Source organism: Pipistrellus hanaki (genome assembly GCF_964339955.1).
Source record: "Pipistrellus hanaki genome assembly, chromosome: 16".
Lineage (NCBI taxonomy): Eukaryota > Metazoa > Chordata > Mammalia > Chiroptera > Vespertilionidae > Pipistrellus > Pipistrellus hanaki.
This window is the reverse complement of record NC_140518.1, coordinates 36,379,900-36,405,849: the sequence shown is the minus strand read 5'-3', so window position 1 is coordinate 36,405,849 and position 25,950 is coordinate 36,379,900. Positions and strand designations below refer to the sequence as shown.

Here is a 25,950-nt window from a genome sequence, read left to right as displayed (position 1 = left end):
TCTTCTTATCTCCCCCTCAACATCATTGCTTTTCATGTTACAAATCTTACCCACTCACTGATACACATTTCTTCATTTTTTTAACCTCCTTATCATCTCATGGAAGGGTTTAAACAGAGAAGGGGCATAATCTTGTTTGAACTAAACAAACAAAGAAACAACCTCATTCTGGCTGCTGTGGTTTCCCAGCTTCTTCTTGCTTCTGTCTGTCTCTACCTCCAACCTCACCCATTCCCACTTCTGGCCCATGTTTCTGGAATAGCCTGTAGGAGTCAGCCGTGGGCCTGGGTCAGCTCGAGGGAGTTCTATGTCTCATCCTTACCAACTACCAATATTCACAAGCTGAGGCTTCTCCTGCTGCAGGAGACTCAGCATCTTTTTCACCTCCTCACTCAGCTGAGTCTGGTCCAGCCTGCAAAGCAAAAAGGAAGCTTAGTTATCCAGGGACCCCCACATGATCTCAAGGGCCTCAGGGCCCAGAATCATGGAACATTCCAGGACCTGTAGGAACCTGTTGTGGGCTGGGTTCCTTAAAAACACATTCTATGATGGAAAGTAGAGTTGAGTTAGGAGGTTTATTAGGGAGTGTTCTTGGGTCAACACCAGGGCAAAGGGAATAACAGGACTGGGTAGAGTGACATGTTGGGCTGTGATGCAGTCCCAAGGAGCACAGCTGACTCTGTGGGGCTTCTGATGTGGGAATGACCCTCCAGGGCTGTCCATACTTGGAGGAGGGTCCTTATACCACTACACCAGTCACTGGATGTAAGCCACGCAGGAGGACAGTGACTTTGTGTGAGATGGCTCTAGTTGGCAGAGGCCATCCTTGTAGCTGGCAGCACTCTCAGGGGTGTGGGTTGGGTCTTCTTTCCTGAAAACAGACTCAGCAGCACTTCACAGCATCCACCAGACAACAGTCAGTCATGGCTTCAAACTCACCACACCAAACTAGGTCCTGAGATTTCCTTCCCAGAGGCTAGGTGGCTTCCTGGAAAGAAAGAGCCCGTTTCCATTCTCACACACCCTGTGCTCTGGGGTTTCTGTTGGATTTGGGATAGCTGCTGCCCTCTCTGGGCCTCCATGTCCTCACCTCCAACATGGAGTAACCTATTGTGAGCCATGGACAAGGCAGGTGTGAAGACCCTAAACCTGTCGAGGGCACAGACCTTCCTGCTGTCAGAGCTGTTCTCTCTTGGGGAGGGGATGACCCATGATGAAGTGGTTGTTCCTTTCATCCCAGTCCCAGGGCCCTAGGAAGGAAGGAGGCAGAAACCTTTGCAGGACGTGTTAGAGTAGGGGTGTTGAACTCAATCAGAGAAGGGGCCAAAATCTAAAATTCAGCCTAAATCGAGGGCCGAATGGTTTACTGAACAGTCATAAACTGACAATGTTATAAACTGACAGCGGAGTGCAGTGATGACAGTGCGGTGCGGGCCACATTGCAAGGTCTGGCGGGCTGGATTTGGCCCGCGGGTCTTGTGTTTGACACATGTGTGTTAGAGCTACTCTGAGGCAACCAAAAGTAACAGGTGAGGAGTAACAGGTGAGCAGGGCATGGATACAGACCTACTGCAAAGGCCCAGCTCTGGAGATAGTGATAGCCACACATGCTCAGAGGGGAGGAGGTTGGGTGGTGGTAGACCTATAGGATGGGGTGCTCTTGGTTGTGAAGGGTCAGAGTGGGCTCTGGGAGGACCCACATGTAGAGTGTTCACTTTCTGCTGCTTTAGGTTTGAGAAAGGAGGACTCTCAGAGGGAAGGCTGAGAGTCTGCTGGAGCCTTGGCCAAGACTCCAGCCGTCCCAAGGCCTAAGTCAGTGGCGGATATGGTAGGGGAGGCAGGCTGCCCATGCATTTTTCTGCTCCCTTACTTCCCCTGTCCATTTCAGGGCCCCCACACCCTTTCCCATCACTCTCCCTCCCCTTCCCTGTCCTCTGCCCAGAAATGACCCAGGGCCTTACCCCAGGTTCCTGAGTTGGCAGGCAGGCTGCCTGAGCCCTTCGCAGAGCAGCGTTACACCGAGGTCGCCCAGGTCGTTTTGCTGCACGTCTAGCTCTGTCAGGCTGGGGCTGGTAGCCAGCATGGAGGCCAGGTCCTTGCAATAGTCATTCGTGAGGCCACAGTTGACCAGCCTGTGGGAGAGATTTGCATGTCCTGAGGGCCCTCTCCTCAGGGTAACTGGGGTCTGGTTTCCATTTCTAGTACTGTGGTCCTTTTGGGGTCCTTGGTGATATTAACGGAAGAGAAACACATGTCTGGAACATTTTACTTAAATTTTATTTTTTATTTTTGGTGAGAGAATTATGGGGGAGGATGGCAGTAGGGTGGAAGAGGTTTATGGGGGGACAAAGGATGATCTATGTAATACCTTCAACAATAAAGATTTGAAAAATAAATAAAAATAAGAGACCAGCAAAAAAAAGAAATTTATTTTATTTTTAAAAAATATATATTTTATTGATTTTTTACAGAGAGGAAGGGAGAGAGATAGAGAGCTAGAAATGTCGATGAGAGAGAAACATTGACCAGTTGGCTCTTGCACACCCCCACCGGTGATGTGCCTTCAACCAACGTACATGCCCCTGACTGGAATCGAACCTGGGACCTTTCAATCCGCAGACCAACGATATACCACTGAGCCAAACCGGTTTCGGCAAGAAATTTATTTTAAATCTTCACCAAGGATATTTTCGTCATTGATATTTAGAGAGAGTGGAAGGGAGGAGAGGGGGGAGAGAGATAAGGGGAGAAACACTGATGTGAAAGATAAAAGAATTGGTTGCCCCCTGCAGGGAGCCCCAGTTGGGGCACCGGGAATTGAAGCTGCAACTGAGGTTCTCACCCTTAACTGGAAATTGAACCCGTGACCCTTCAATTTGGGGGTCAATGCTCCAACCACTGAGCCAAATTGCCAGAGCATGGGAGATTTTCACTTCTCCTGCAGCCAAGGAGCCACTCATCAACATTTCTCACTCCTGTGTAATTCTTACCAATGCTTCCTCCTCTCCACATCAGCATAGCACAATTAACTAACCCAACCTTCCAGTTGTGTACGGGGCCTAATTGTTAACCACATCAGCCCTTCCAAATGCCCAGTTAGCTGACACAGGGTGCTTTGGTGGAGTTCAACATGAGGGTGTATATCTGCTTCCAACCCCATTCTCCCATCTTACCTAGTTCTCACTTTCTCTGTGACTTATAATCTTAGGGTAACTATCTCCCCTCCTGTGGCTGCACACCCCTCAAAGTAATGTCAATGATGAGCAATTATAGCTGCAGCTGTGGGGTGGAAGGAATAAAGCTTTATATCTTAGTAGCTTTGATTTCATTTCTTTCCTGATGTTTGAGCAAGATCACTGCATTTTCATTTTGTACAGATCCTACAAACTATCAAGCTAGTCCTGAAAGGAGGAATTGATGTTTTTTGGTTAGGTAGGAAAGTCTAGTTTAGAATACACTGAATTTGAAGAGTCCCTAGCATATCCTGGAGGAGGGTATGGTTTTTCAGTCCTGAGTTGAAGATGGAAACTTGGCAGGTTCCCACTGAAAGGGGTCTGGGATGCAATTGTGGAAAGGCTCTGAATGAGGTGGAGGACACTAAAATTAAGATACCTAGGAATAAATTAACAAAGGCGGTAAAAGACCTATATGCAGAAAACTACAGGACATTGAAAAGAGATAGAGGAAGACATAAACAGATGGAAGAACATACCATGTTCATGGATTGGTAGAATCAACATCATTAAAATGTCCATACTACATATATTTTGTATCCTGCTACATTGCCAAATTAATTTATTGTGTGGCAATTTTAAAAAATACATACATATGTATTTTAAAAATATTACCACACTTAATAAATTAATTTAGCAATGTAGCAGAATACAAAATTAACACCCAGAAATGTATGGCTTTTTAATACACCAATAATGAACTCACAGAAAGAGAAACTGAAAAACCAATCCCATTTATCATTGTACCAAAAAAATTAAGATACCTGGGAATATGCTTAACTAAGGAGATAAAAGACTTGTACTCAGAAAACTACAGGACATTGGAAAAAAAAGATAGAGGAAGGCATAAACAAATAGAAGAATATACCGTGTTCATAGATTGGTAGAATCTATGTCATTAAAATGTCATACTACCCAAAGCAATCTATAGATTCAATGCAATCCCCATTGATTTTAGAGAGAAAGGGAGAGGGCGAAAGAGAGATAGAAACATTAATGATGAGAGAGAATCAGTGATCAGCTGCCTCCTGAATGCCCCCTACTCAGGAGTGAGCCCACAACCTGGGCATGTGCCTTTGACCAGAATTGAACCAGAGGCTCTTCAGTATGCAGGCTGATGCTCTATCCACTGAGCTAAACCAGCTAGGGCAAGTCTAATAGTTGTTTTTTTTTATGGAATATTTGGGGTTTTCTATGTACAATATCATGTCATCTGTGAATAAAGACAGTTTTACTTCTTTTTCAATTTGGATGCTTTTTAAATTTCTTTTCCTTGTCTGATTACTATGGCTAGCACTTCTAGTACTATGTCAAACAGGAGTGGTGAGAGTGGGCATCCCTGTCTTGCTCCTATTCTTAGGGGAAATGGTTTTATTTTTTGCCCATTGAGTGTGATTGTGGCTGTAGGTTTGTCATATATGGCCTTTATTATGTTGAGATATGTTTCCTCTATTCCCACTTTGCTGAAAGTTTTTTTTTTTTAAATAAAAAATGGGTGTTGGATTTTTTCGAATGCCTTTTCTGTGTCTATTGATATGATCATGTGATTTTTGTCTTCCAATCTGTTTATGTGAGGTTTCATGTTTATTGATTTGTGAATACTGTACCAGCCTTGCATCCCTGGAATAATCCCACTTGATCATGGTGTATGATTTTTTTAAAATATATTGCTGGCCTGGGAGCATATCTATGCAGCATCTACTTACTCTGCTGCCATTTTTTATCCTCCAGACTACTTCTCTTGTATAGAATAGTTTTAGTTTTTTAATGAAAATTGGTACCTCTCCTTCCTTCCCTCTGAAGTTTTGCATTCACTTCTGTGTTTCTATGTCTCTGGAACAGTTTCTATGTCTCTGGAAAGTTCTTATATACCTCTTTCCCTATATACACAGCCACCCCCATTATCAACATCAGCCAGGAGAGTAGTAAATTTGTTGGAATCATTGAACCTACATTGACACATCATAATCACCCAAAATCCATAGGTTACATTATGGCTCATTTTTTGTGCTTTATATTCTATGGTTTTTTGAAATAAAAAATGACATGTAGCCAAAACCGGTTTGGCTCAGTGGATAGAGCATTGTCCTGTGGACTGAAAGGTCCCAGGTTTGATTCCGGTCAAGGGCATGTACATTGGTTGCGGGCACATCCCCGATGGGGGGTGTTCAGGAGGCAGCTGGTCGATGATTCTCTCTCATCGATGTTTCTAACTCACTATCCCTCTCCCTTTCTCTCTGTAAAAAATCAATAAAATATATATTTTTTAAAATGACAGGTATCCACCATTATAGTGTCATATAGAGTAGTCACTCTGCTCTGCCTATTTATCTCTACCTCCCCAAATGCCTGGCAATCATAGATCTTTTTACTGTCTTCATATTTTTGTCATTTTAAGAATTTCACATTGTTGGAATAATATAGTATATAGTTTTTCAGATGTACTTTTTTTCAACAAGTAATATGCAGTTAAGGTTCACTCATTCTTTTCATAGCTCTAGGGTTCATTTTTTTTCACATGATGAATAATATTTCAATGTATAGATATACCATGATTTATTTATCTGCTCACCTACTGAAGGACGACTGATTGCTTTCCAGGTTGGGCAATTACATATAAAACTGACATAAACACCATTGTGCAGATTTTTGTGTGGGCATAGGTTTTCAACTCATTTGAGTAAATACCAAGGAGCAGGACTGCTGGATCAAATGGTAAGGGTGTGTTTAGTTTACTAGGATTCTGCAAAATGACACTATTATTTTGCATTCCCACTAGCAATATATAAGGGTTCCTTTTGCTCCACAATCTTTTCAGCATTTGGTGGTGTCAGTGTTCTAGATTTGTCAGTTCTAATTGGTGACTAGATGTGTCCCTTATTTCTAAAATCTAGGCATTGATAATATACATTTCCCTGTAAACACTGATTTAAAATAGTTGCATCAAATACATGTTTGTTTGTTTTTTAATTCATCTCAAAGCATTTTAAATTTCCCTTGTGATTTCTTCTTTGACCCATTGTGTATTTAGGAGTATGTTGTTTCATTTCTGTGTATGTGTAAATTTCCTACATTTTCCTTTGTTATTGAGTTCCAATTTCATTTCATTATGTTCAGGTAATATAATTTGCATGGTTTCAATTCTCTTAAATTTGTTGAGATTTGTTTTATGGGGCATCTTAGTTTTGCACAGAAGTTAATTTGATACTTGCTTGACATCTCTCATTAGATATCTCAAAAAAAAACAAAACCTGAAGATTTTGCACAAAATCACACCCTGGACATTCCATCCCCCATTTACCCCTCTTTCAGTATTTCTATCTCAGTGAAGGTGCCACTATCCCATGCATATCTCTGGCCTGAACCTAAGATTATCTTCTGTAGCTCTATCTCTCTTTCTCCATAATTCAAAGCTATTGGATTTTACTTTCTTTTTAGATTTCTTAAATCCATTCACTTTTTTCCCCATTTCTGTGGCTGACACCATAGTCCAAGATACAACTATTTCTTGTAGAAACTATGGTAATTTTCCTTAATGAAACCTCTCACCATTTTTATTGGAAAATTGAAACTTTCATATGAATTGGTTTCCTAACCTTTCCTGTGCTGTCCTTCATTCCCGGTTTTATATGGCAGTCTGTGTCTACTTTGTAAACATACTGATTTTTATCAGCCTTTTAATTATAATCACATTGCATTAAAAAAAACAACCCCAAATTCCAACAGGGCCATGCATAGACAGTCTTAAATCATGATCTCTGAAGTAAGGGACACCTTTCTCTCCATCCTTCAGCCTCATTTATCTGCTTTCAATTCCATAACAGCCCATTCACCCTCCTGCCACAGGGCCTTTGAACTTTCTGCCATCCTGCATCAACTAGGTGAACCCTCTGTATTCTTCCCATGTCCTTCAATATTCACTTTATTCAAGTTGTTTTCCACTGGAGGCCCTTATCTGGGCCTGTAATGACACATTTGTTTGCGTGGTTAATGTCATTCACTTGCAAGTTCTGTGGTAATAGAATCCTGTCTGTATTTGCTTATTGCAGTACCCATGGTCAGAGAGGGGATCAATAAATGTTTGTTGGATACAAGGATTTTTAAGGATGATCACTTAGTAAGTTCTATAATGTCGAATGACTCGGATGTACATCTGGAACTAATATAATATTGTATGTCAACTGTAATTGAAAAATAAAAATTAATGTTAAAAACCTAAACAAAAACAAAGACCACCCACCCATCCTAGACACAACTTCTATCTTGTATCTCCTGTCCATCCCTGTTTCAGATCAGAACCCAGGCCAGACTCACCTCAAGGTCTCCAGGTGACAGTGAGGACTTTTCAGGGCATCACAAAGACTCTGTACTGCAGAGCAGCTCAGAGAGTTCCCACTCAGGTCCAGCTCCTGCAGGCTTCCAGGGACTTTGAGAAGAGAGAAGAAAGTCTGCCACCAGCAATCTGTAAATAGGCCCCAGTTGTGCCTGAGGGAGAGAGAGAGAGATAGGGTAGATGGGACAGGTGTGTGTGGGGGTTCTTATGTGCACACTGTGCTGAACACCATGGGATTTGGCTCCTCTAAGTGCCAGGCTGCATAGGGCAGGGCTATTGCCAGGGGTTATCAGTCTCTGGAACTGCCTCTCTGCTCCCACCACCCTGGGCTAATTGCTCCCTTCAGTGTGCTTTCTCATGGTGCAGCCCTTGCCATTCTACACTGAGGTGCTCATTTAGTGTGTCTGTTTCTGCCTCAGTCTGGGAATTTCTTGTGGGCTGGGGCAGATGTTCATTTTTTTATTTAAAAAAATCTTTAGTGTCCAGCTTAAGGCCTGATAAAGACCTTGGGGATACAGACAGTCTTCCTCTCATCAATGCAGACATGTCTTTATTCCTTTGGCATGGATTTTGTAAAGTTACAGTTTCCAGAAAGGAAAGGAAGAGATGGGAGGTGGGAACAGAATCTGGGCGAGTTGGTTTAAAGATAGTTTTGTGATGGATTTTTGTATATTACTACATACTATACTGTTGTCCAGATTGGCTTGTGTGGGTCCATATAGCCTTCCCATAATTGCAAGAACGTAGAGAGGTTCCTCAGGTGAGAGATGGCAAAAGGGAATGTTCTGGGAGAGAACATTTACAGAATGTGGGAGAGGAGGATGGGCTTTGTTTGAAAGTTATAGGATAGATTGTCTTGTATAATTTCCACCAATTTAAATTTTATATTTCACACACTATTTAAGTGATTTTATCTACTCCCAAATAGAATAGATTTTTATTTATTTCAAGATGCAAACTGCAATCTCAATTTTATTGCCAAGTAAATCCACCTCGATAGCCAAGTAGCACCTTGACCCAATATGTCCCCAATTCAATTCATCTTTCCCTTCATGTCTGTGGACCTGGGATTAACTAGTAAGTGCTCAGTCTATTATCCCTTTCTTTTTGGGCTGTTCTGCTTTTTATGTCCGGGATAATGAGGGTCAGGCTCTGGGCTGTGATTGTATACCCACTCCCTAGCCGAAATCCAGCGCTGGTCAGAACACACTCCCCGGGAACCAGGTTCCCTGGTCCACCTGTCTGTGGGTATGCCTACAGGTGTGATCACCCATGTATTTCTGATGCTCAGGAGGAGAAGGGGACGCCTTTCTCTAACTTACTGTCCATGGGAAATTAGACTCAAGGCCCACTTATGTGGAACACACAGTCGGCCATTCCCTGCACCACACCCCTGGGATGTCTTCTTAAGAATCTACAGGCCCTAGGGTTTGCTCAGGACCTATGTCCCAAGTGCCTAATTTTTTATTGCAATACTGTTTGGCTGCAATGCAAATTAGAAAATAGGTCCCAATGGCTGAGAATGGTACTTTTGATTTCCAAAATCTCAGTGATCTTGGCAACTTCTGCTGCCAACAGACCAGGTGGTCTGAGGTCCCATACGATCAGGCATTTTTACACTTAAGGACACATCCTTTTCTCTGCTACAGCTGCCCACCCTCACAGATTTTTCTTCCTCACTCTAAGCCCTCCAAAACCTCTCCCCCATCTCAAATCCTCCTCCTTCACCACTTTTGATCCTACTGAACATCCCCCAGGCCCAGCCTACAGCTCCCCAGTCTCAGCAGCCTGAGAGTCTGCCACCCTACCCACTGCCACCATCCTATCTCATACCTGCTCTGGAACAGGTTTTTGGCTCTCTTTTTCCTTCAACTCTGACACTAGCCTTAAAGTGCTCCCTTCGGGAGATTGCTGGCACTAAATCTAGCTTCATGCCCAGGGCCACATGAATACCCTCTGCTGGCAGGTTCCTGCCTTCCCAGGCCAAGCAGATGCTGTCCCTAACAGGGACCTACAGAATGGAGCTATCAGGAAGGGCAGACAGGCCACAGGTCTTGATGGTTCTCTGGCTGATAGAAGGACTAAGAAAGACAGCCCAGAACGCAGTTAATTATAAAAAATTAGCAGAGGTCACCCATGAAAATCCAGCAGTCTTTTCTCTCACCTTACACAGGCCATGAAAAAATACATCAACCTTGACCCTATAGGCCCAGAAGGAACTAAAATCCCAAAGAGACCTTTAAAAAACAACCTTTAAGGTTTTTAATAATAGAGACAAGGAAATCCAAACCCAAAACTAAGACGAAATCTGGCCAAGGCTGAGGCCCAGATGAGGGCCTTTCAGTTCTTAGCCATCACTCTCATAAACCCCAAATAAAGTGCCAGTCCTCCAACCAAGGGTAAGTCAGGAGCTAAGTTTCCTCCGGGATCATGCTTCAAATACAACAAGAAAGTACACAGGACCAAGTCCTACACAAACCCAAGACCCCTGCCTAGGCCCTGCCCAGGGTACAGGAGGGAAGGCCACTAGAAATCAGACAGTAAGTAGTCCGGCCTCTCCAGGTCAGACCTCAGCAAGGCCACCCCCTGGATCCGGTTTGGAGCTCCCAGACCTTCTGGGACTAGCCACCAAAGACAGAAGCTGCCCAGGCCCTGAGAGGGCCCCACACACTTACATCACCAGGACAGAGCCTTGGGTAATGATTGTGGTGGCAGGTAAGCTGATGTCCTTTTTAATTGACACAAAGGCCACTTATTCTGCCCTCTCCAAATTTTCTGGGACCCTTGTCCCCTCCTCAGTCTCTATTATGGGGTTGATGGAGCAGTCTCACAGTCATTAGCTACCTCACCTTACACTGCATCTTACTAAATACCCGCTTATCCACTCTTCTTCCCCAACAGGAGTGGTACACGCATCCCCTCATAAAGCCCAGTTGTCTTAAATGACAGCCACCTACTTCAGTTTCACTCTCATCCCATAAATCTGTGCCATTCCTTAGACTATAAACACCTTATCTCCTCCATGACTGTCTCTTCTCTAAACAAAAAAATACTCTCCTTTCTCAGACTTGCTACATACTCTCTTCTCTGCATTCCCAACCTCAGTCTTTTAAAAAAATTCCTCTATAACATGACATGGCAAAGAGACTCTTCACTGAACTTTTAGATCCCAAGGCCAGCATTCTCACTCCTTTAATGCTCTGAAAACTGCTCTGACCTTAGTGCCTTCTCACCCTCCTTTTCCAAAGAACAACTTTCTTTACTGCAAAACTACAAATGTTTACTTAACAGTCTGGCTACTATCAGAAGCTGAACTCATTATCACCCAAACCTTAGCATGTTATATTTAAGGAAAAATGTGGCAGTTTTAAATCCAAGCAGCTAGAGGCCTGGGAGAAGGCTGCTGGGCCTGCTCCTTCTCCCCCTGACTTTTTTCCAGTTTCATATGTCTATACATAATTTTCCAAAGTTTTGGCAACTAAAAAGCTTTAGAGCATTGCTGGGTTAAATGATAAACATCTAAATATTTCAATAAGTTTTAAGTTCACCTGATTTTAACTTTTATTATAGAAAATCTATAAGATAAATTTAGAACTGTTAATGTAATGTCTTGTACTTTATTAAAAGTATATTTATTTTATTAAAAATGTATTTTATTGATTTCTTACAGAGAGGAAGGGAGAGGGACAGAGAGCTAGAAACATCGATGAGAGAGAAGCATCAACCAGCTGCCTCCTGCACACCCCCTACTGAGATGTGCCCAAAACCAAGATACATGCCCTTGACCAGAAATGAACCTGGGACCTTTCAGTCCACAGGCCGATGCTCTATCCACTGAGCCAAACCAGTTTCGGCAAGGTATATCTCTTAAAAGTGAGCATGTTCATAAATGTCAATTTAAGAAATGTTGGTTGCTTATTTTTTTATTATCATTGAAAAATTAAGGTTTAAATATTGTATGGTTTTCTTAATAGAGGATATAAGGCATAAACATTCATTTTTAAAGAAAAAAGAAAGTGAGTTAAAGTTGTAAGAATGTTTATGAAAGTCGTAAAAAGGTTCATGAGAGTTATAGAAGATTTGTAGGAAAAATGTTAAAAGGAAGTTATATAAATGACACGGGCCAGTAAGCCACAACAAGCAGAAAAGAGAAACTGAGATAGTAAGACAGTAGTCCACAACCATCTAGTAAATCCTATCTTCCTAAACCAAGGACACTTAAAAGTAAATAATTTAAGAATAAAACTCATTTTGGTGTATAAGATGACAACCCTCTAATGTCTCTTTCCTTCTACCAGACCAATGGCTGGCAAACTGCTGCTTGCGAGACACATGCAGCTCTTTGGCCCCTCCCTTGAGTGTGGCTCTTCCACAAAATACCACATGCAGGCATGCATGTACAGTGTGATTGAAACTTCGTGGCCCATGTGTAGAAGTCGGTTTTCAAAAGAAATTTTAATCGTTGTACTGTTGATATTTGGCTCTGTTGACTAATTAGTTTGCCGACCACTGACCAGACCATTTGCCATAACTCTTATTGTTCTAGTTTTTGCTCCAGTAATACTAAAATGTAAATATAAAACAAATTGTCTTCTACTTGTACTCAGGAAAATACCACCCCTGAATACCATCAAAGCCCTTCTTGTACTCAAGAAATATCACCCCTAAATACCATCAAAACCTCCTTTTGTGCCCTGGCCTCATCATTCTTCTGACCCCCAGAGCAAGGACAATGGGCCAGGTACAGGTGTAGAAACTCACCAAGGTAGAAAACTCCAGAGGCCTAGCAAGGGACAAAATGGGGAAAAAGAAAAACCTTACCTCCAGGGTAACCTACCCTCTATTAGCTTTCCTGGAGAAAAATAGCCCTTCTCTCATTTCAGCCAAATGACTAATAAATTATATACCTAGATTTTCACATTCCTGCAGATTGTTAGTGACAACATTTCCCCATCTGGCGCAGACTATCCTATCGAACAGTGCAAGATATTTTTGAATTCATTACAGACCTCTGGCTCCAAGCAATTTACAGGATTTCTCTTCAGGTCACATCTCTTTGTTTATCTTCATAATACTCTTATATTCCTAAAATGGTCCCTCAATTAACCCTAGACTAGTGATCACTAACCTTTTAAACCACTGCCCTAGACTATCTCTTAGCCAAAGAGGGAGGGGTTTGTTTCATTGCTAACACATCCTGTTGTTAGCCTCAGAGCTTCCAAAAGAAGGCCCAAGCCTGGCAGCAGCAGCCTGCCCTGCTTCACAGATAGGCCTCATCTGGGCACTTCCAAATCCCATACAAAGAGGAGGAATCTACAGATCTCTCTGTAGTTCCTGCTAGATGGCCTCAGGCAGTGGCTGACTTTGCACCTACTTAGAGATCCAAGGGCCAGTGGTCAGTGTGAGACCATACTGGATTAAAACTCTTCACATCCATAAGTGACACACTCAATTGGAAGACTCATTGAGCACCAAAGCCTCACTAAAGCAAGCCTTGTCCCATAAGGGTCTCCTGCACAGCAGTACTTCCATTGTAGACACAGCTGGTCTTCACAGCCAATTAGCCTGGAGGTCAATTTCTCCCACTGAGATCAAAAGCAATCAAGGCTTAACTACAACAAGACTGTGCACGCAGCCCACAAAGAGGTGAATGAAGAGAGTCCACCTCAGGTGATTGGAGAGGCTGAGCCATTGGGACCTATAGGACATCTACCACATAAAGCCATTCTATCAACATAGGGAAGCAGCCAAAATGCAGAGACAAAGAAACATGTCATGAATGAAAGAAATAGAGGAAAACAAACTACTGGATATAGAGTCACAATCACAGTTATAAAGGTTACTCAAGAATCTTCTAAAAACCTCCAAGGAACTTAGGGAGACTTTCAAGGATCTTCGTGAGAATGTAAAAAAAAAAAAAAAAAAAAAAAAGGAAAAGGACCAGTCAGAAATTAAGCACACACTGACTGAAATAAGGAATAATATAAAGAGATTCAACTGTAGATTAGAGTATTTCAAGAATCAAATCAAAGATTTGAAATACGAGGGAGCAAAAAACACCCAACCAGAAGAGAAAAAAAAAAGAATAAAAAAATATGAAGATAGAGTAAGGAGCCTCTGGGATAACTTCAAGCGTACCAACATCTGAATTATGGGGCTGCTTTAAGAAGAGAGAGAGCAAGATATTGAAAACCTATTTGAAGAAATAATGACTGAAAAACTTCCCCCACCTGGTGAAAGAAATAGACTTATAAGTCCAGGAAGTGCACAGAACTCCAAACAAAAGGAATCCAAAGAGGACCACACCAAGACACATCATAATTAAAATGCCAAGGGCAAAAAACAAAGAGAGACTCTTAAAAGCAGCAAGAGAAAAACAGTTAGTTGCCTACAAGGAAGTACTCATATGACTGTCAGCTGATTTCTCAACAGAAACTATGTAGTCCAGAAGGGAGTGGCAAGAAATATTCAAAGTGATGAATAGCAAAAACCTACAACCAAGATTACTCTACCCAGCAAAGCTATCATTCAGAATTCAAGGTCAGTTAAAGAGCTTCAGAGATAAGAAAAAGCTAACGAAGTTCATCACCACCAAACCAGTAATATACAAAATGCTGAAGGGTATTCTTTAAGTAGAGGAAGAAGAAGAAAAAGATAAAAATAAAAATTTAGGAACAACAAAGTGACAACAAATACATATATATCAACAAGTGAATCTAAAAATCAAATGAATAAAAAATCTAATGAAGAGAATAAACTGGTGCATGAAATAAAATCATGGACATGGAAAGGGAGTGGACTGACAATTCTTGGAGGAAGAGGGTGTGGGGGTGTGGGAAGAGATTAGACAAAAATCTTACACCTATGGACGATGACAGTGGGGGGGGGAGGGAGTGAGGGCATGGGGTGGGGTGGGAACTGGGTGGAGGGGAGCTACAGGGGGAAAAAAGAGGAACATCTGGAATAATATGAACAACAAAGATTAAAAAAAAGAAAAAAAGGAAATAGAGCTCTAACTTAGCAGAAACTAAGTTTGTTCTACAAGCCTAAGCTTTACAAAAATGTGCTCCCCTTGAGCAAATATCTTACAGGAACTTCTGAGACTACAACTCTTGCACAGCCCAGATACATGCATCAACAGACGCCTCCTACAGCCCAGTCCAGATACATGTGTCAGCAGAAGTCACCTGCAGCTCTCCCTAAGCACCTAAAAAAACCCTTCTTCCTCTCCCATTTGGGGCTGACTTCTTTCCTGAACTCAGCCCATCTGCACCCAGACACCTTAAGTAAATATAGTTTTGACTACATTAAGCCTTGAGTCGGTTCTGTGCAACCTTGGCCTAACTTAGAACCTTTCAGTGTTATTATATTAGGCTACCTAATAACATAAGAAGAAAGTCTCAATATAAAAATAAAGAGCCCTAGAGCATCAGCCTGCAGATTGAAGGGCCCCAGGTTTGATTTCGGTCAAGGGCACATACCCTGGTTGCATGCTTGATCCCCAATAGAGGGCATGCAGGAGGTAGCCAAAAAATGATTTTCTTTCATCATTGATGTTTCTTTCTCTCTTCTCTCTTCCTCTCTGAAATCAATAAAAATATATTTAAAATAAAAATAAAGGAATAAAGCTGACTGAAATAAAATGTATAGTATGGCTCAGTTTTGCTCTAAAATGTCCATAAAAATAAGACAAGAGGATATATAGCTAAATTTATAATGATGGTCACCTATGAGTGATAGAAATTGGGTTGATTTTAATTTTGCTTATTTGCATGTTCTCATTTTTCTATAATGAACATTAGTTTGATATTAGAAAAAAATATTGTAAATCTATATATATAAAAGCCTAAGCAACTGTCAGACCCTTTGACTGTCCTACTGGTAGCTATGACACCCAATGACCACCAGAGGGCAAATGCTCCAACTGGTAGCTATGATGTACACTGACCACCAGGGGCAGATGCTCAATGCAGGAGCTGCTTAGTTGCAGTGACTTGACAGCTGCAGTTCTCGGGTGACACAACTGGAACCAAAGAAGAGGGAGCCCGATTCCGGGGTGAGTCACCCAAGAACCACCGTCTCGAAATCCAGGACCCCTCGGGGGATGTCAGAGAGCTGGTTTCAGCCCGATCCCCACAGACCAGGCCAAGGGAGCCCACCCGTGCATGAATTCATGCACCAGGCCTCTAGTCTGAAAATAAAATACCCAAGTCTACCATTTCTTTATCTGAGACTGTACTAATCAGGTCCACTTGAGTGGTCCCCCTTCTAAAATTATGATTTCACCTTGTCCGTGCCTCTCTTACCAGGGACTTTGCATGCTGTTCTAGTTATTAGATGGATATCTATCTTCTCTTCCAGATTTGAGTTTGTAGTGGACAGGGCTGTGCTTTACTAATCTGTGATCTTTAGGAGCTGGTGTAAAATCAGTGCTTTAATTCACATTTACGGAGTGAATCATTTAAAGGGGAGTTAGACACATCAAAGTACTAATAGATCAAAGCTGCCCCTGAGGTATGGGACCTCGATGTGAAAGTTAACAGTGTTACTGGTGCTGTAGGGTAATTTGAGAAATCTACTCTGTCATACTACTCAGATGGTTGGTTTCAGCAGAGTACCTGGGGCAATAGTGCATCATTGAAACAAATAGGGAAGTTAGTTTTGTAGAGAAAAATAAAGACTCCTTTTCAGATAGACACATTCTGAGGTGACAGGGGAGAACTTAAGCCCAATGTCATAATCAACAGCAATCAAGGGGGTGCCTGAAGCAGCTGAGTGAGCTGTTCCATGAAGGAAGCATGTGTGAGGGAGAAACAGAGGCAGGTGGGCTGGGTGGAGGGTAGCTGATATTGGCATAGGGTGGAAGTGCACCCAGGAGAGAAGGTGGCCATCGTGACAGAGACAGGAAGAGAAGCAGCAGTGCAAGGCAGGGGCACAGCAGGCTTACCAGAAGCAGGGAGGGAAAGTCACATGGTCAGATACTGCAGCAGAAGATCCTATGTGGACAGAGAATGGGGGTCAGAAGTCACTGGTCACATCAATCCTTTAGCCCCTGGTGAGAGTTCCCTCAGTGGTAGGACAGTGATACCAACAGAGGAGCTGGAGAGAGGAGAGATGGGAAGCACTTACAGAAATGCACCAGAAGTCCTTCCTGCTTGTCTGTGCTGTCCACCCGCATTCAGTTGAAGCCTTTTAATGTGGTGACAGAATGTAAAGGAGAAAGTGAACAGCAAGAGTTCCATGTCAGTTTGGACACATATCCTCATTTCATTAAAAGTGAAAATATTTTTCATAAAGTTTTCATCCTGAATCTCATAAAAACAATGCAGCAAATGCCAGGAATATGGGTCTAGGTTCAGATGCTTCTCAAGGACCTTACTATTGGCCAACTGCAGCAGATAGGAATGCCGCTCCCGAGACAGGCTGCGTTTGAAGATGCTCTCCATCTCTCTCATCCCCTGATCACTCAAAAGGCCAAATAGGAAACATGTGGTTGGTTCCCCAAATAGGTCATCCTTGTCATATACATCTGTCAAGTCTTTTATAAATTTGATGTTATCATAGTGATCAATTTTCCACACTCTATTGCCTAAAGCATAGGACATTGCTGCAAAGAACTCCTGGAAGCACAGGTGAATGAAGCTATAGCTCTGAGGGGTGGAGTGCTCTTTAAGAACACCCATGTTTAAGAGAGTGGAGATGTGAGCCTCATCTAACCCATGTTTCCTGAAGTCCTCTAGGTTGAACAGAGTCTTTCCTTGACAGATGCCTTCAGCAGCCAGAGAGCAGAAGCCCCTTAGCTTAGACCCGAGGGACTGAGCCTGGAGAACTTGGAAAAAGTAGTGCAGACAGAGGGCTGTGGTGGTCTGGGAGGTCAGTGAGAGTGGTTGCTCCTGCTCCATCTGCTGCTTCAGGCAAGTGCAGACCAGCCAGGACACCAAGGGCATGAGACACATGGTGAAGAGAGCTGGGTTGGATTCAACCAAGGTGAAGGCTCTAATTGCTTGGCTCTTATCTGTGAAATATTGGAAGAAATACTCCTTCCTGGCCAACTCGGAGAATCCCAGGACCTCCACCCAGCGAGGATGCTTTAAAGAAGGCATGAGTTTTCTCAGAGCTGTGCTCCGAGCTGTGATAAGCAGGGAAGCCTTGGGAAGTAAGGTTTTCCTTAGCAAACTGCCCAGCAGTGTGCGCTCTGGCCCCTGTTGCCTCCAGTGTAGACAGAGCCCAGAACTCGGCTTCTTCAGGCCCCATTTTAGTTCATCTAAGTTATCAAGAATGAAGAGCAGCTGCTCTGGCTGAGACAGGATCTGCCCAATGGGAGGAGCATCAGGAGCAGCCCAGTCTGTAGTGATGAGCTCAGCGAGACTCATTGTCTCATACAGGACCAGCTCTCTGCAGTTGAAGTAGAAGACATGCTTGAAGCGGTCCCTGAAGAGCCAGCCTTCCTCCCAGGCTCTCCTCACCTGCCTGGCCAGGGTTGACTTCCCGATTCCAGCAGCCCCATGCACCACGACAGTGGGAGGCTCCTCCTGGGTACTCAGGCCTGGGCCAAATAAGTCTCCAATCTCCATCAAATATCCTTGTTCATGTACCACCTCGTGATTCCTTCTTCTCCTGAGCAGGAGGTCATAGCCTCTGGGTTGAGATCTGTGTAGAAGTATCAGCTGTGTGAATTTTTGGTGCAAATACTCATTTCTCCATGACTGAGTGGGGCAGGAACAAACTCTCCTTTGTTTCTGGCATTTTTCTTTGATTTCTACAGAAAGGAGAAAAAGATGGAACATTTGTTCAATTGTTTCTCCACTTATTCATTCCACAATTGTTTTCTCAACCCAGTTGAAGCTACATACTGTGCTGACTGCTGATATGGTACATTCTTGTCAGGCCAGTGGAGAAAACAGGGTCTTATCAGACCAGTGGAGAAAGCAAGGTCCAGCTTAAGTTTTGACTTGACCAAATTATTCTCATAGGGTGATAATTCTTCATTTTGCTATTATCTAAGGCTTACACTCTGAGGCTTGAAATAAAGAGTGAACAAACAGACACAATTTTCTGCTCTCATTAATTCCATGACATGAGCTATTAGCTCCACTAGCATCAGTTTTTTCAGTCATAAATTATAAGTAGTTATGGTCGAGTGAAGGATATAATGGATGTTGAAGCGAATACTATTGGTTCCTGAGAGTACCTCCTCTGTACCCACCCATTGAATCATAGGGCAAGGATATTCTACTTGCATCTGTGGTTTTCTGTCTGAGGACTCTCTCTCAGGCATTGGGTGTGACAGGCCAGAAGCCCTGGGGAATTAAAGCTCCAGGGGGAGCTCTCAACCAGTGATAGGTGGTAGTATCCTGGGCCCCAGGAAAGACAACATTGTCTTCTGAAGATCCATAGTTCATTGAACCTCAGTTGCTCCACAATGCAGGTTTCAATGGTTTCCCCCTTGCCCTTCCCACTTCTCTCTCCTAATGGTGCTTCCAGGGAACCAGTTCCTGAATAAGCCACCTGCTCTCCAATGTAGTGTCAGGGTCTGCTTCTGGGAGAAACCACCTGGACAGAGGAGGAAGTGGTTTGTGAACTGTGAGGACCTGAGCACATGTCAGGGACTGTGCCCCTGGGAGGAACCTCACGGTTATAGCTGTCAGATTCCAAGTTACATCTTTTTCCCTTCTTCCCCTTCAGAATATATATATATATATATATATATATATATATATATATATATATATATATATATAGTTTTGTTTTTGTTTGTTTGTTTTTTTATAGAGAGGAACGAAGATAATTAGAAACATTGATGAGAGAGAAACATCTATCAGCTGCCTCCTGTACAACCCCTATTGGGGATGTGCCTGCAACCAAGGTACATGCTCTTGACTGGAATTGAACCTGGGACCCTTGAGTCTGCAGGCCGACACTCTATTCATTGAGCTAAACCAGCTTCAGCTATTTTGAGTGATTTTCACCTCTCTTCATAGATGAATGTTTGAGATGATGCAAGCAACCCACCTGGGGTCCTGAAGCCCAGTTCATCTGGGAAACCTGCTGGACCTCCAGAGTATGTGGGGCCAATTTTTACCTGTAGCTTGGTGAAACTGGGGTATTAGGGGCTCACTTCCTCCTCTGGAATCATGACCTAAAGATCCACTTTTACTGTCTCTCATGAGAACATTTCTGGCAAAGTGAAGATCTTCTAATGCATCAATATGGCCAATCTGCATCATGGCTATGGCCCATCCCACTCTGAATCCTGTATCTGCCTGAGTTACCAAGAGAAGACTTAGGCTTTTTTGGTACCATGTTCTACAAAATATCTTGGTTTTAATGGTTCTGCTAGCATGCCACATACTTAAATCCTCTTGATTTAGTAAAACTTTCAAAATTCTACCCTTACCACCAATACTTCTAACAGGATACATTTTAGTATTATGGTTTTGACCAGGGGTTGGAAAACTCTGGCCAAATCTTAGTGTCTACCTGTTATACAACCTGTGACATAAGAATGGTTGTTAACATTTAAATGGTTGAAAAAGTAAAAGAAAAATGATATTTAATGACATAAAAATTCTATATAATTCAAGATGTCTGAAGAGATATACATCCAGGTACATTAAACTCACAGGACCTGATTTAGATTCAACTTTAAAAGGACATCATTTATCACATTATAATGAACTTGTAAAAAGTGAAAGACAAAGAGAATATGAAAGCATCAAGAGAATGACTGATCTCAGACATGGGGACTCCCACAAAGCAATGAACAAATTTCAACAGAAACATCACCATTCAGGAGAGAGTAGATGATATATTCCAAGTGCTGAGAGAAAAAAACAACAACACTCAGCTGTCAGCTTAGAAGCAAAGGTTCAGAAATGAAAAAGCTATAAAGGTATTCCTAGATAAACAAAAGCGGGAGTTCATTACCACTAGAACAGACTCACAAAAATGCAGAAAGGAGTACTCTAAGCTGAAATAAAGGATGTTAATTGGTAACATAAAAACATATAAAAGTATGTATCTCACTGGTAAGAGTAAATATATAGTCAAATTCAGAATATGCTATACAGTAATGATGGTGTGTAAATAATTCTAGTAGAGAAATGAAAAGACAAAAGTATTAGCTAATGCTGTGGGAGTGGGGTGGGTGTGGGGTTATCAGACTGTAGTAAATCCTGGGATTTGGTGAAGGGGGGCATGGAGGCACTGATGCAGGACAGTATGGTGACCATGGAAAGTCTTTGAGGTATACAGTGGGTCATTGGCTGATGATCAGGCATCTGGCTTTAACTTTTAGCTTTGTAACAGCTTAAGGGACCATATGAGAACATGTGTGTAAATGGTTCAGAGTTTATATGCTCTTTTTCTATGAGTGATTTCCCAGATTACAGCTAAGATTTCCAGCCCAGGTGACTCCATATGTGGAGGGTGAAGTCAGAAAAATCAGGAGAGGGGATTGGCTTGAGCTGAGGAATAGGCCTACCCTCCTCTTGGGGCTCAACTGGAGAACAGAGTCTTTCTTGGAACTTTCTGGACCACCCAGACCCCAGTGAAGTTCAGAGTTATTATGACCCACGTTGTGCCTGGCCAAGGACCATGTTCCACATGGCACCTGATTGGGTAAGATTCACTGCTTGTCCTGCATAGGCCTGAGTTTACCCATCTGTCAAGTCAGAGCGGGTGTAACCTCAAAACTGGAATGTTCCTGAAAGATCATTTCTAGGCCTACTGACCCACCCCCACTCTGGCTCCTTCATCCTTCTTATGGAGTTCTCTTGGCCCAGGTCCTCATGCTGTTCTAGGCTCACCTGGCTTGGAACCCACTTGGGCCCTCAGGACAGCTCAGCAAGCCTCACATTTCCAGCTCTGTCCATCTGTCAGGCAAGTGTTTCAAATTCTCTCTATGTCTTGGAAGAACCAGGATTCAGGGTCAAAGAATTTCAGCAGCTTGGTGGAGATGAACCCTCTGGGGGAGTTCTGCTTGGGTGGAATCAGGGAGTAGGGGAATGGGAGCAATTTGGCTGTGGGAAGGAGATTAGGGGTTGATGCTTGCTAGCAGGATGGGCAGGAGCCAGGGCATTGAAAATGGGGGTCTTCAATGGAAAACTGTGCTGGCATTTAGGCAGACATGAGCAGAGTGTCCCGACCCGCGGGGCAACAACGGGGGCACGCAGGAACCACCTAAGAGAATGAGGCAAACAAGGAACGCGAAAGAATGGAGGCAAGACAAGGTTCTGATCAAGCCTCGAACTTTTATTCTCTGAAATGGCTGTATTTATACAGCAGAAACAAAGGGGGGCAGGGCCGCCCATGCAGAGGGGTCCCTGGCAGTGTCCATGGGGGAGGATCAGGAAGGAGAAGTTGCAAAGATGTTAACATTCCAAGGTGCAACATTCCAAGGCTGGGCTATCTAGTGGGGAGGATCAGGAAGGGGAAGTGGCAGGAAGATGCTAAGCAGGAAGATGCTAAGCTGCAGGTTAATCTTTATCTTCTGGCCAAGCCCTCAGGGCACTGCATAACTTCTGCTAGAAGGAACTTAATTCTATTTTCTTAAGACTGAGTTGCTCCTCTCAACTCTGCTGGCTCCCAACAGTAGAGCAAGGACAATAGGCCAGGTACAGAAGGTCACCAGGATGGACAGCTCTGGAGGCGTAGCAATGGGAAAAATTTGAAAAACAAGGACCTCTCCCCCAGGATGAGGTCCCCTAGCATATCACTTCCCATAGCATATCACTCATTATGGAGTTTGGACCCCCTGACATTTTATATCTCTGGCTATGCTGTTCAGCCCTCCTGTTCTGACAGGTCTGGTCTGACCCCTCTGTTCAAACACCTGTACTGTTCTCACAGTCAGTCGTAATCAACAGCTGCTGTTTGTTCCTCCTTAGAAATAACATCTAGGCATCAGTTATACTTCAGCTCCAGGCCCAGAAAAGGCAGCAAAATCACTCAGGACCATCTGCATTGACCCTTCGCCCTGGCACAAACCAGTCAGTGAAGGCAACAATCCTGAAAGGACCCACTTGGAAAGCTGATGAATATTCTGTTGAGATCCTCCCTGGATCACCACTAAGATCTCCACTCTTAAAAGCTTTTAGGATGAAGGACCCAGTGTGCTCTCCCTCCTGGAAGCATGCCCGTGACTTTCCGCACCCCTCCCCTTCCAACCCTCGTTATCATTACCTTTACCTTCCTCACTCCCAAGCTCCAAGGGCCCTTCTTTTGCTTCTGTAAGTTATTTCCTGAACCCCTTTGTTCTGCCATCCATTTCTGACACCTCTGTGATTTTCTAAGTAAACGTTCTCTTATAGTTTGAGTCTTGGCTCTGCATTCTTCCTCAGTCAGAACTCAAGTACCAATGTTGCTGAACCAAGGTCCAGTCTGACCCCACTGCTCTAACACCTGGTGCTGTTCTCACCATTGTGGTCAACAGAACCAGAAAACAAGAGACGAAGTCTTACCTAGGAGAGGTCAGGGAAACCAGCGAGCCCACTGCAGCCTGCCCCACCTTCTCATTGGAGAATGGTGCCCTGACACTGCTGGGCAACTGTCCTAATCTGGGCTCCAGGAACTTTGTATCTCTGCCCTGGTTCTACCTCTACCTCCCCAGATATGTCCTCTCTGTGCCTCAAATTCCCTCACATGAAGCTGAGAGCTTCTGCCACCCACAGCTGTCAGTAGTAATAACATCTGCAGGGTCAGCAACAGTAGCAACAGAACAGTTCATTGAGCACTTACTGGGAAGTGGACTCTGTGGTGGGTGTCTAACATGGATTACCTCTTGACTCTCCTATCGTCCAAAGGGCTCCTACCCTCTCATTTTACAGATGGAGAGAAGATGCAGAGAGCAGTGAAGTGACTTACCCAATGTGGTTGTGCTAGGATTGAAACCTGCTTCTCCCCGACTCCCTTCTGTGCTTACAGCACAAACCAGGCAAGTGGCCTCTTCCTGCTGGTGCCTTCTGGGAGTCAGCCTCTAGTCTTTCTGGCCCTCTGAGTGCTCCCTCCCAGGTGCTGTGAGGACCCATGGGTTGCTAGGAATGCACTTGACATTCTTCACAAGCCTTTTAGCTGCAGTCTAGTCTGAGTCTGGATCCCCCCTTTGTCAGGGAAGTACCCAGAAGAAGGTCTGATTTGGTTCAGTTGGTGGTGGGTAGGAAGGAGAGCAACAGAAGGCAGAGGGTATGTTGTCTACTCACCTGACTTCATAGCTGGCTCTTTCCGGGCTTGGGCACATAGCTCGCTCAGGCCCATCTGCTCCCAGGTCTGCAGGGCAAGGTCCCAGGCCTGCTGCTCCCCGTATTGAGCCATAAGGCATGAGGCCACCTCCATGTGACCCACCTCCTCGGTTTGCGTTAGGGTCGCCCCAGGAGAGTGCTGGCAGAGATCTTTATCAGGCAGCCTCAGCAGGAACTCCCTCAGCTGCTCCTTGCTCATAAACCCCAAGATCCAGGCCAGCTGCTGCTGGGCTCCATGGGCCATCTCTCCTGCACTGGCCATGTCTGCTGCACTGGCCATGTCTTCTGCACTTGTAGTTTCAGTCCCAGCTCCGAAGGCCTCAGAGATATTCACTGCGGAAGAGGTGGGTTGGGGTGGGGAGGCATTAGGCAGGCAGAGAATAGCAGTCATTCTTTTTTTCTTTTCTTTTCTTTTTTTTTTATATATATATTTTATTGATTTTTTACAAAGAGGAAGAGAGAGAGATAGAGAGTTAGAAACATCGATGAGAGAGAATCATTGATCAGCTGCCTCTTGCACACCTTCCACCGGGGATGTGCCAGCAACCAAGGTACATGCCCTTGCCCGGAATCGAACCTGGGACCTTTCAGTCCGCAGGCCGACGCTCTATCCACTGAGACAAACCGGTCCAGGCGGCAGTCATTCTTGTCCCCTACCATATCCCAATACCAGACTCCCACCAGGGTCATTATTGTTTCTCTGGCAAACTGTTCAGCACCACAAACCCTCTTTTGTAATCCTCTTGGTCTCTTCCAATGGATGATGTTGGGAGAAGGGAGGTGAATGGAAGAGGCAGGAAAAGCCATAAAAGGAGGAGCCCAGAGAAGGCAGAGACATTTGCAGAAGTCAGGTTACTGAGATGCTGGGGTAAGAGCAGTCTGAGAGTGAAGTGGTGGGGATGGGAAGATGGGATATTCAGGATACTCACTGTTATGTGCTCTTCAGTCTTCCCTCCTGTGAGACCCGGAGCTCTGGAGCAACCTTGAGTTTTAATGCTGACAGGAGATGGGGGTGAGGGGAGAGGCAAAGCACAGGGTGGGCTTTTAGATCTCAGGATGGAGTTCAGAGCTGCTCCACCCAGATCTCTTCAGACTTCTAGCCCTAAGCAACCAAAAGGGAAGAAGGCCTCACCCACGCTGAACCGGAACAGAGTGTAGCCGGGGGGAGGGGTGGGGCCAGGGCAGGCCTGCAGAGCTTGTACTACTTAGAGCCAGACATCCACAGGCCACATCTACAGGCAGGCCATGGGCATGAGTTCTGGTAGGGTACTGTGATAGTGTATGAGACAGGTTAATAAGCCAGACAAGTGGAATAGGGAAACTGAAACAGATATCTGAACAAACTGGAAGAGCAATTTACAGCAGCTACAGAAGGTCACCTCCCTAGAGATAACACCTAAGCCTCAGTTGTATTTCAGCTTCAGGCCCAGAAAAATAGCAAAATCAGGTGGGTGACACCAGGACCAGCTGCAAAGACCCCCTGCCCTGGCACTGACCAATCAGTAGAGACCAGGACCCTAAAAGAGCCCACCTAGAAAACTGATAAATACTGTGCTAAAACCCTCCTCTAGGACTCTCACTTGCAAGAGAGAAAAAAACTCTCAAGACAAAGGACCCAGCATGTACTCACCCTCTGCAGAATACACCATGTCTTTCCCTTCTCTGTCTTCTTCCCCCAAAGGCACACACCTCCTAAACTCTAGGAGACCCCACAAACTTGCAACCAGGGAAGCCATGGGCAGCAGCAGCTCATCCCAGGCTAACCCCCTGAACCTGTCTCCCTTTTCTCAGACTTCACAGTGAGCTAAAGCAGCCCTGCTTTGGCTCATTTATTTCCAATAACATTTTTAGAAAACCAAAGGACCCAGCCTAGGTCTCTCCTGTTGCTTCTTCTATGCTAAACTCTGTTTACTGTTCTCAGCTATAATAAACATACCCTCACAGTCACTTGGACTCATGTTGTGAAAACTTTTCTATAAGAAGTCAAGAACACACATACTGGCTGTCCTTATGCCAACCTGCTCAGGGCCAGGTCCCCTGCCTGCCCAATAGTATCTGGTGCCCCAGATAGGACCTTGTTTCCTGAGGCTATGGAGCCCAGCTGGCTCACTTGTTATGACTAGGATTGTCTTATAGAGTGGCAGGA

General features: G+C 44.0%; 1 protein-coding gene across 4 annotated transcripts in view; it reads right to left on the bottom strand.

Annotated features, from left to right (window-relative positions):
* Window positions 1–24,891, bottom strand: part of LOC311611241 (NACHT, LRR and PYD domains-containing protein 1a-like) — a 53,835-nt gene extending 28,944 nt beyond the window's left edge. For all 4 annotated transcript variants that reach the window (XM_084863177.1, XM_084863178.1, XM_084863179.1 and 1 more), the window contains exons 1-6: window positions 24,734–24,891; window positions 23,766–24,137; window positions 16,696–18,325; window positions 7,548–7,718; window positions 1,962–2,132; window positions 323–412 (exon numbers count right to left, since the gene is read on the bottom strand). In XM_084863177.1, the coding sequence (XP_084719303.1) occupies window positions 323–412; window positions 1,962–2,132; window positions 7,548–7,718; window positions 16,696–18,325; window positions 23,766–24,137; window position 24,734 (2,435 nt within the window). In that variant the 5' untranslated portion in view covers window positions 24,735–24,891. The remainder of the gene's footprint in view (window positions 1–322; window positions 413–1,961; window positions 2,133–7,547; window positions 7,719–16,695; window positions 18,326–23,765; window positions 24,138–24,733) is intronic.
* Between the last annotated feature and the right edge of the window lie 1,059 nt (window positions 24,892–25,950).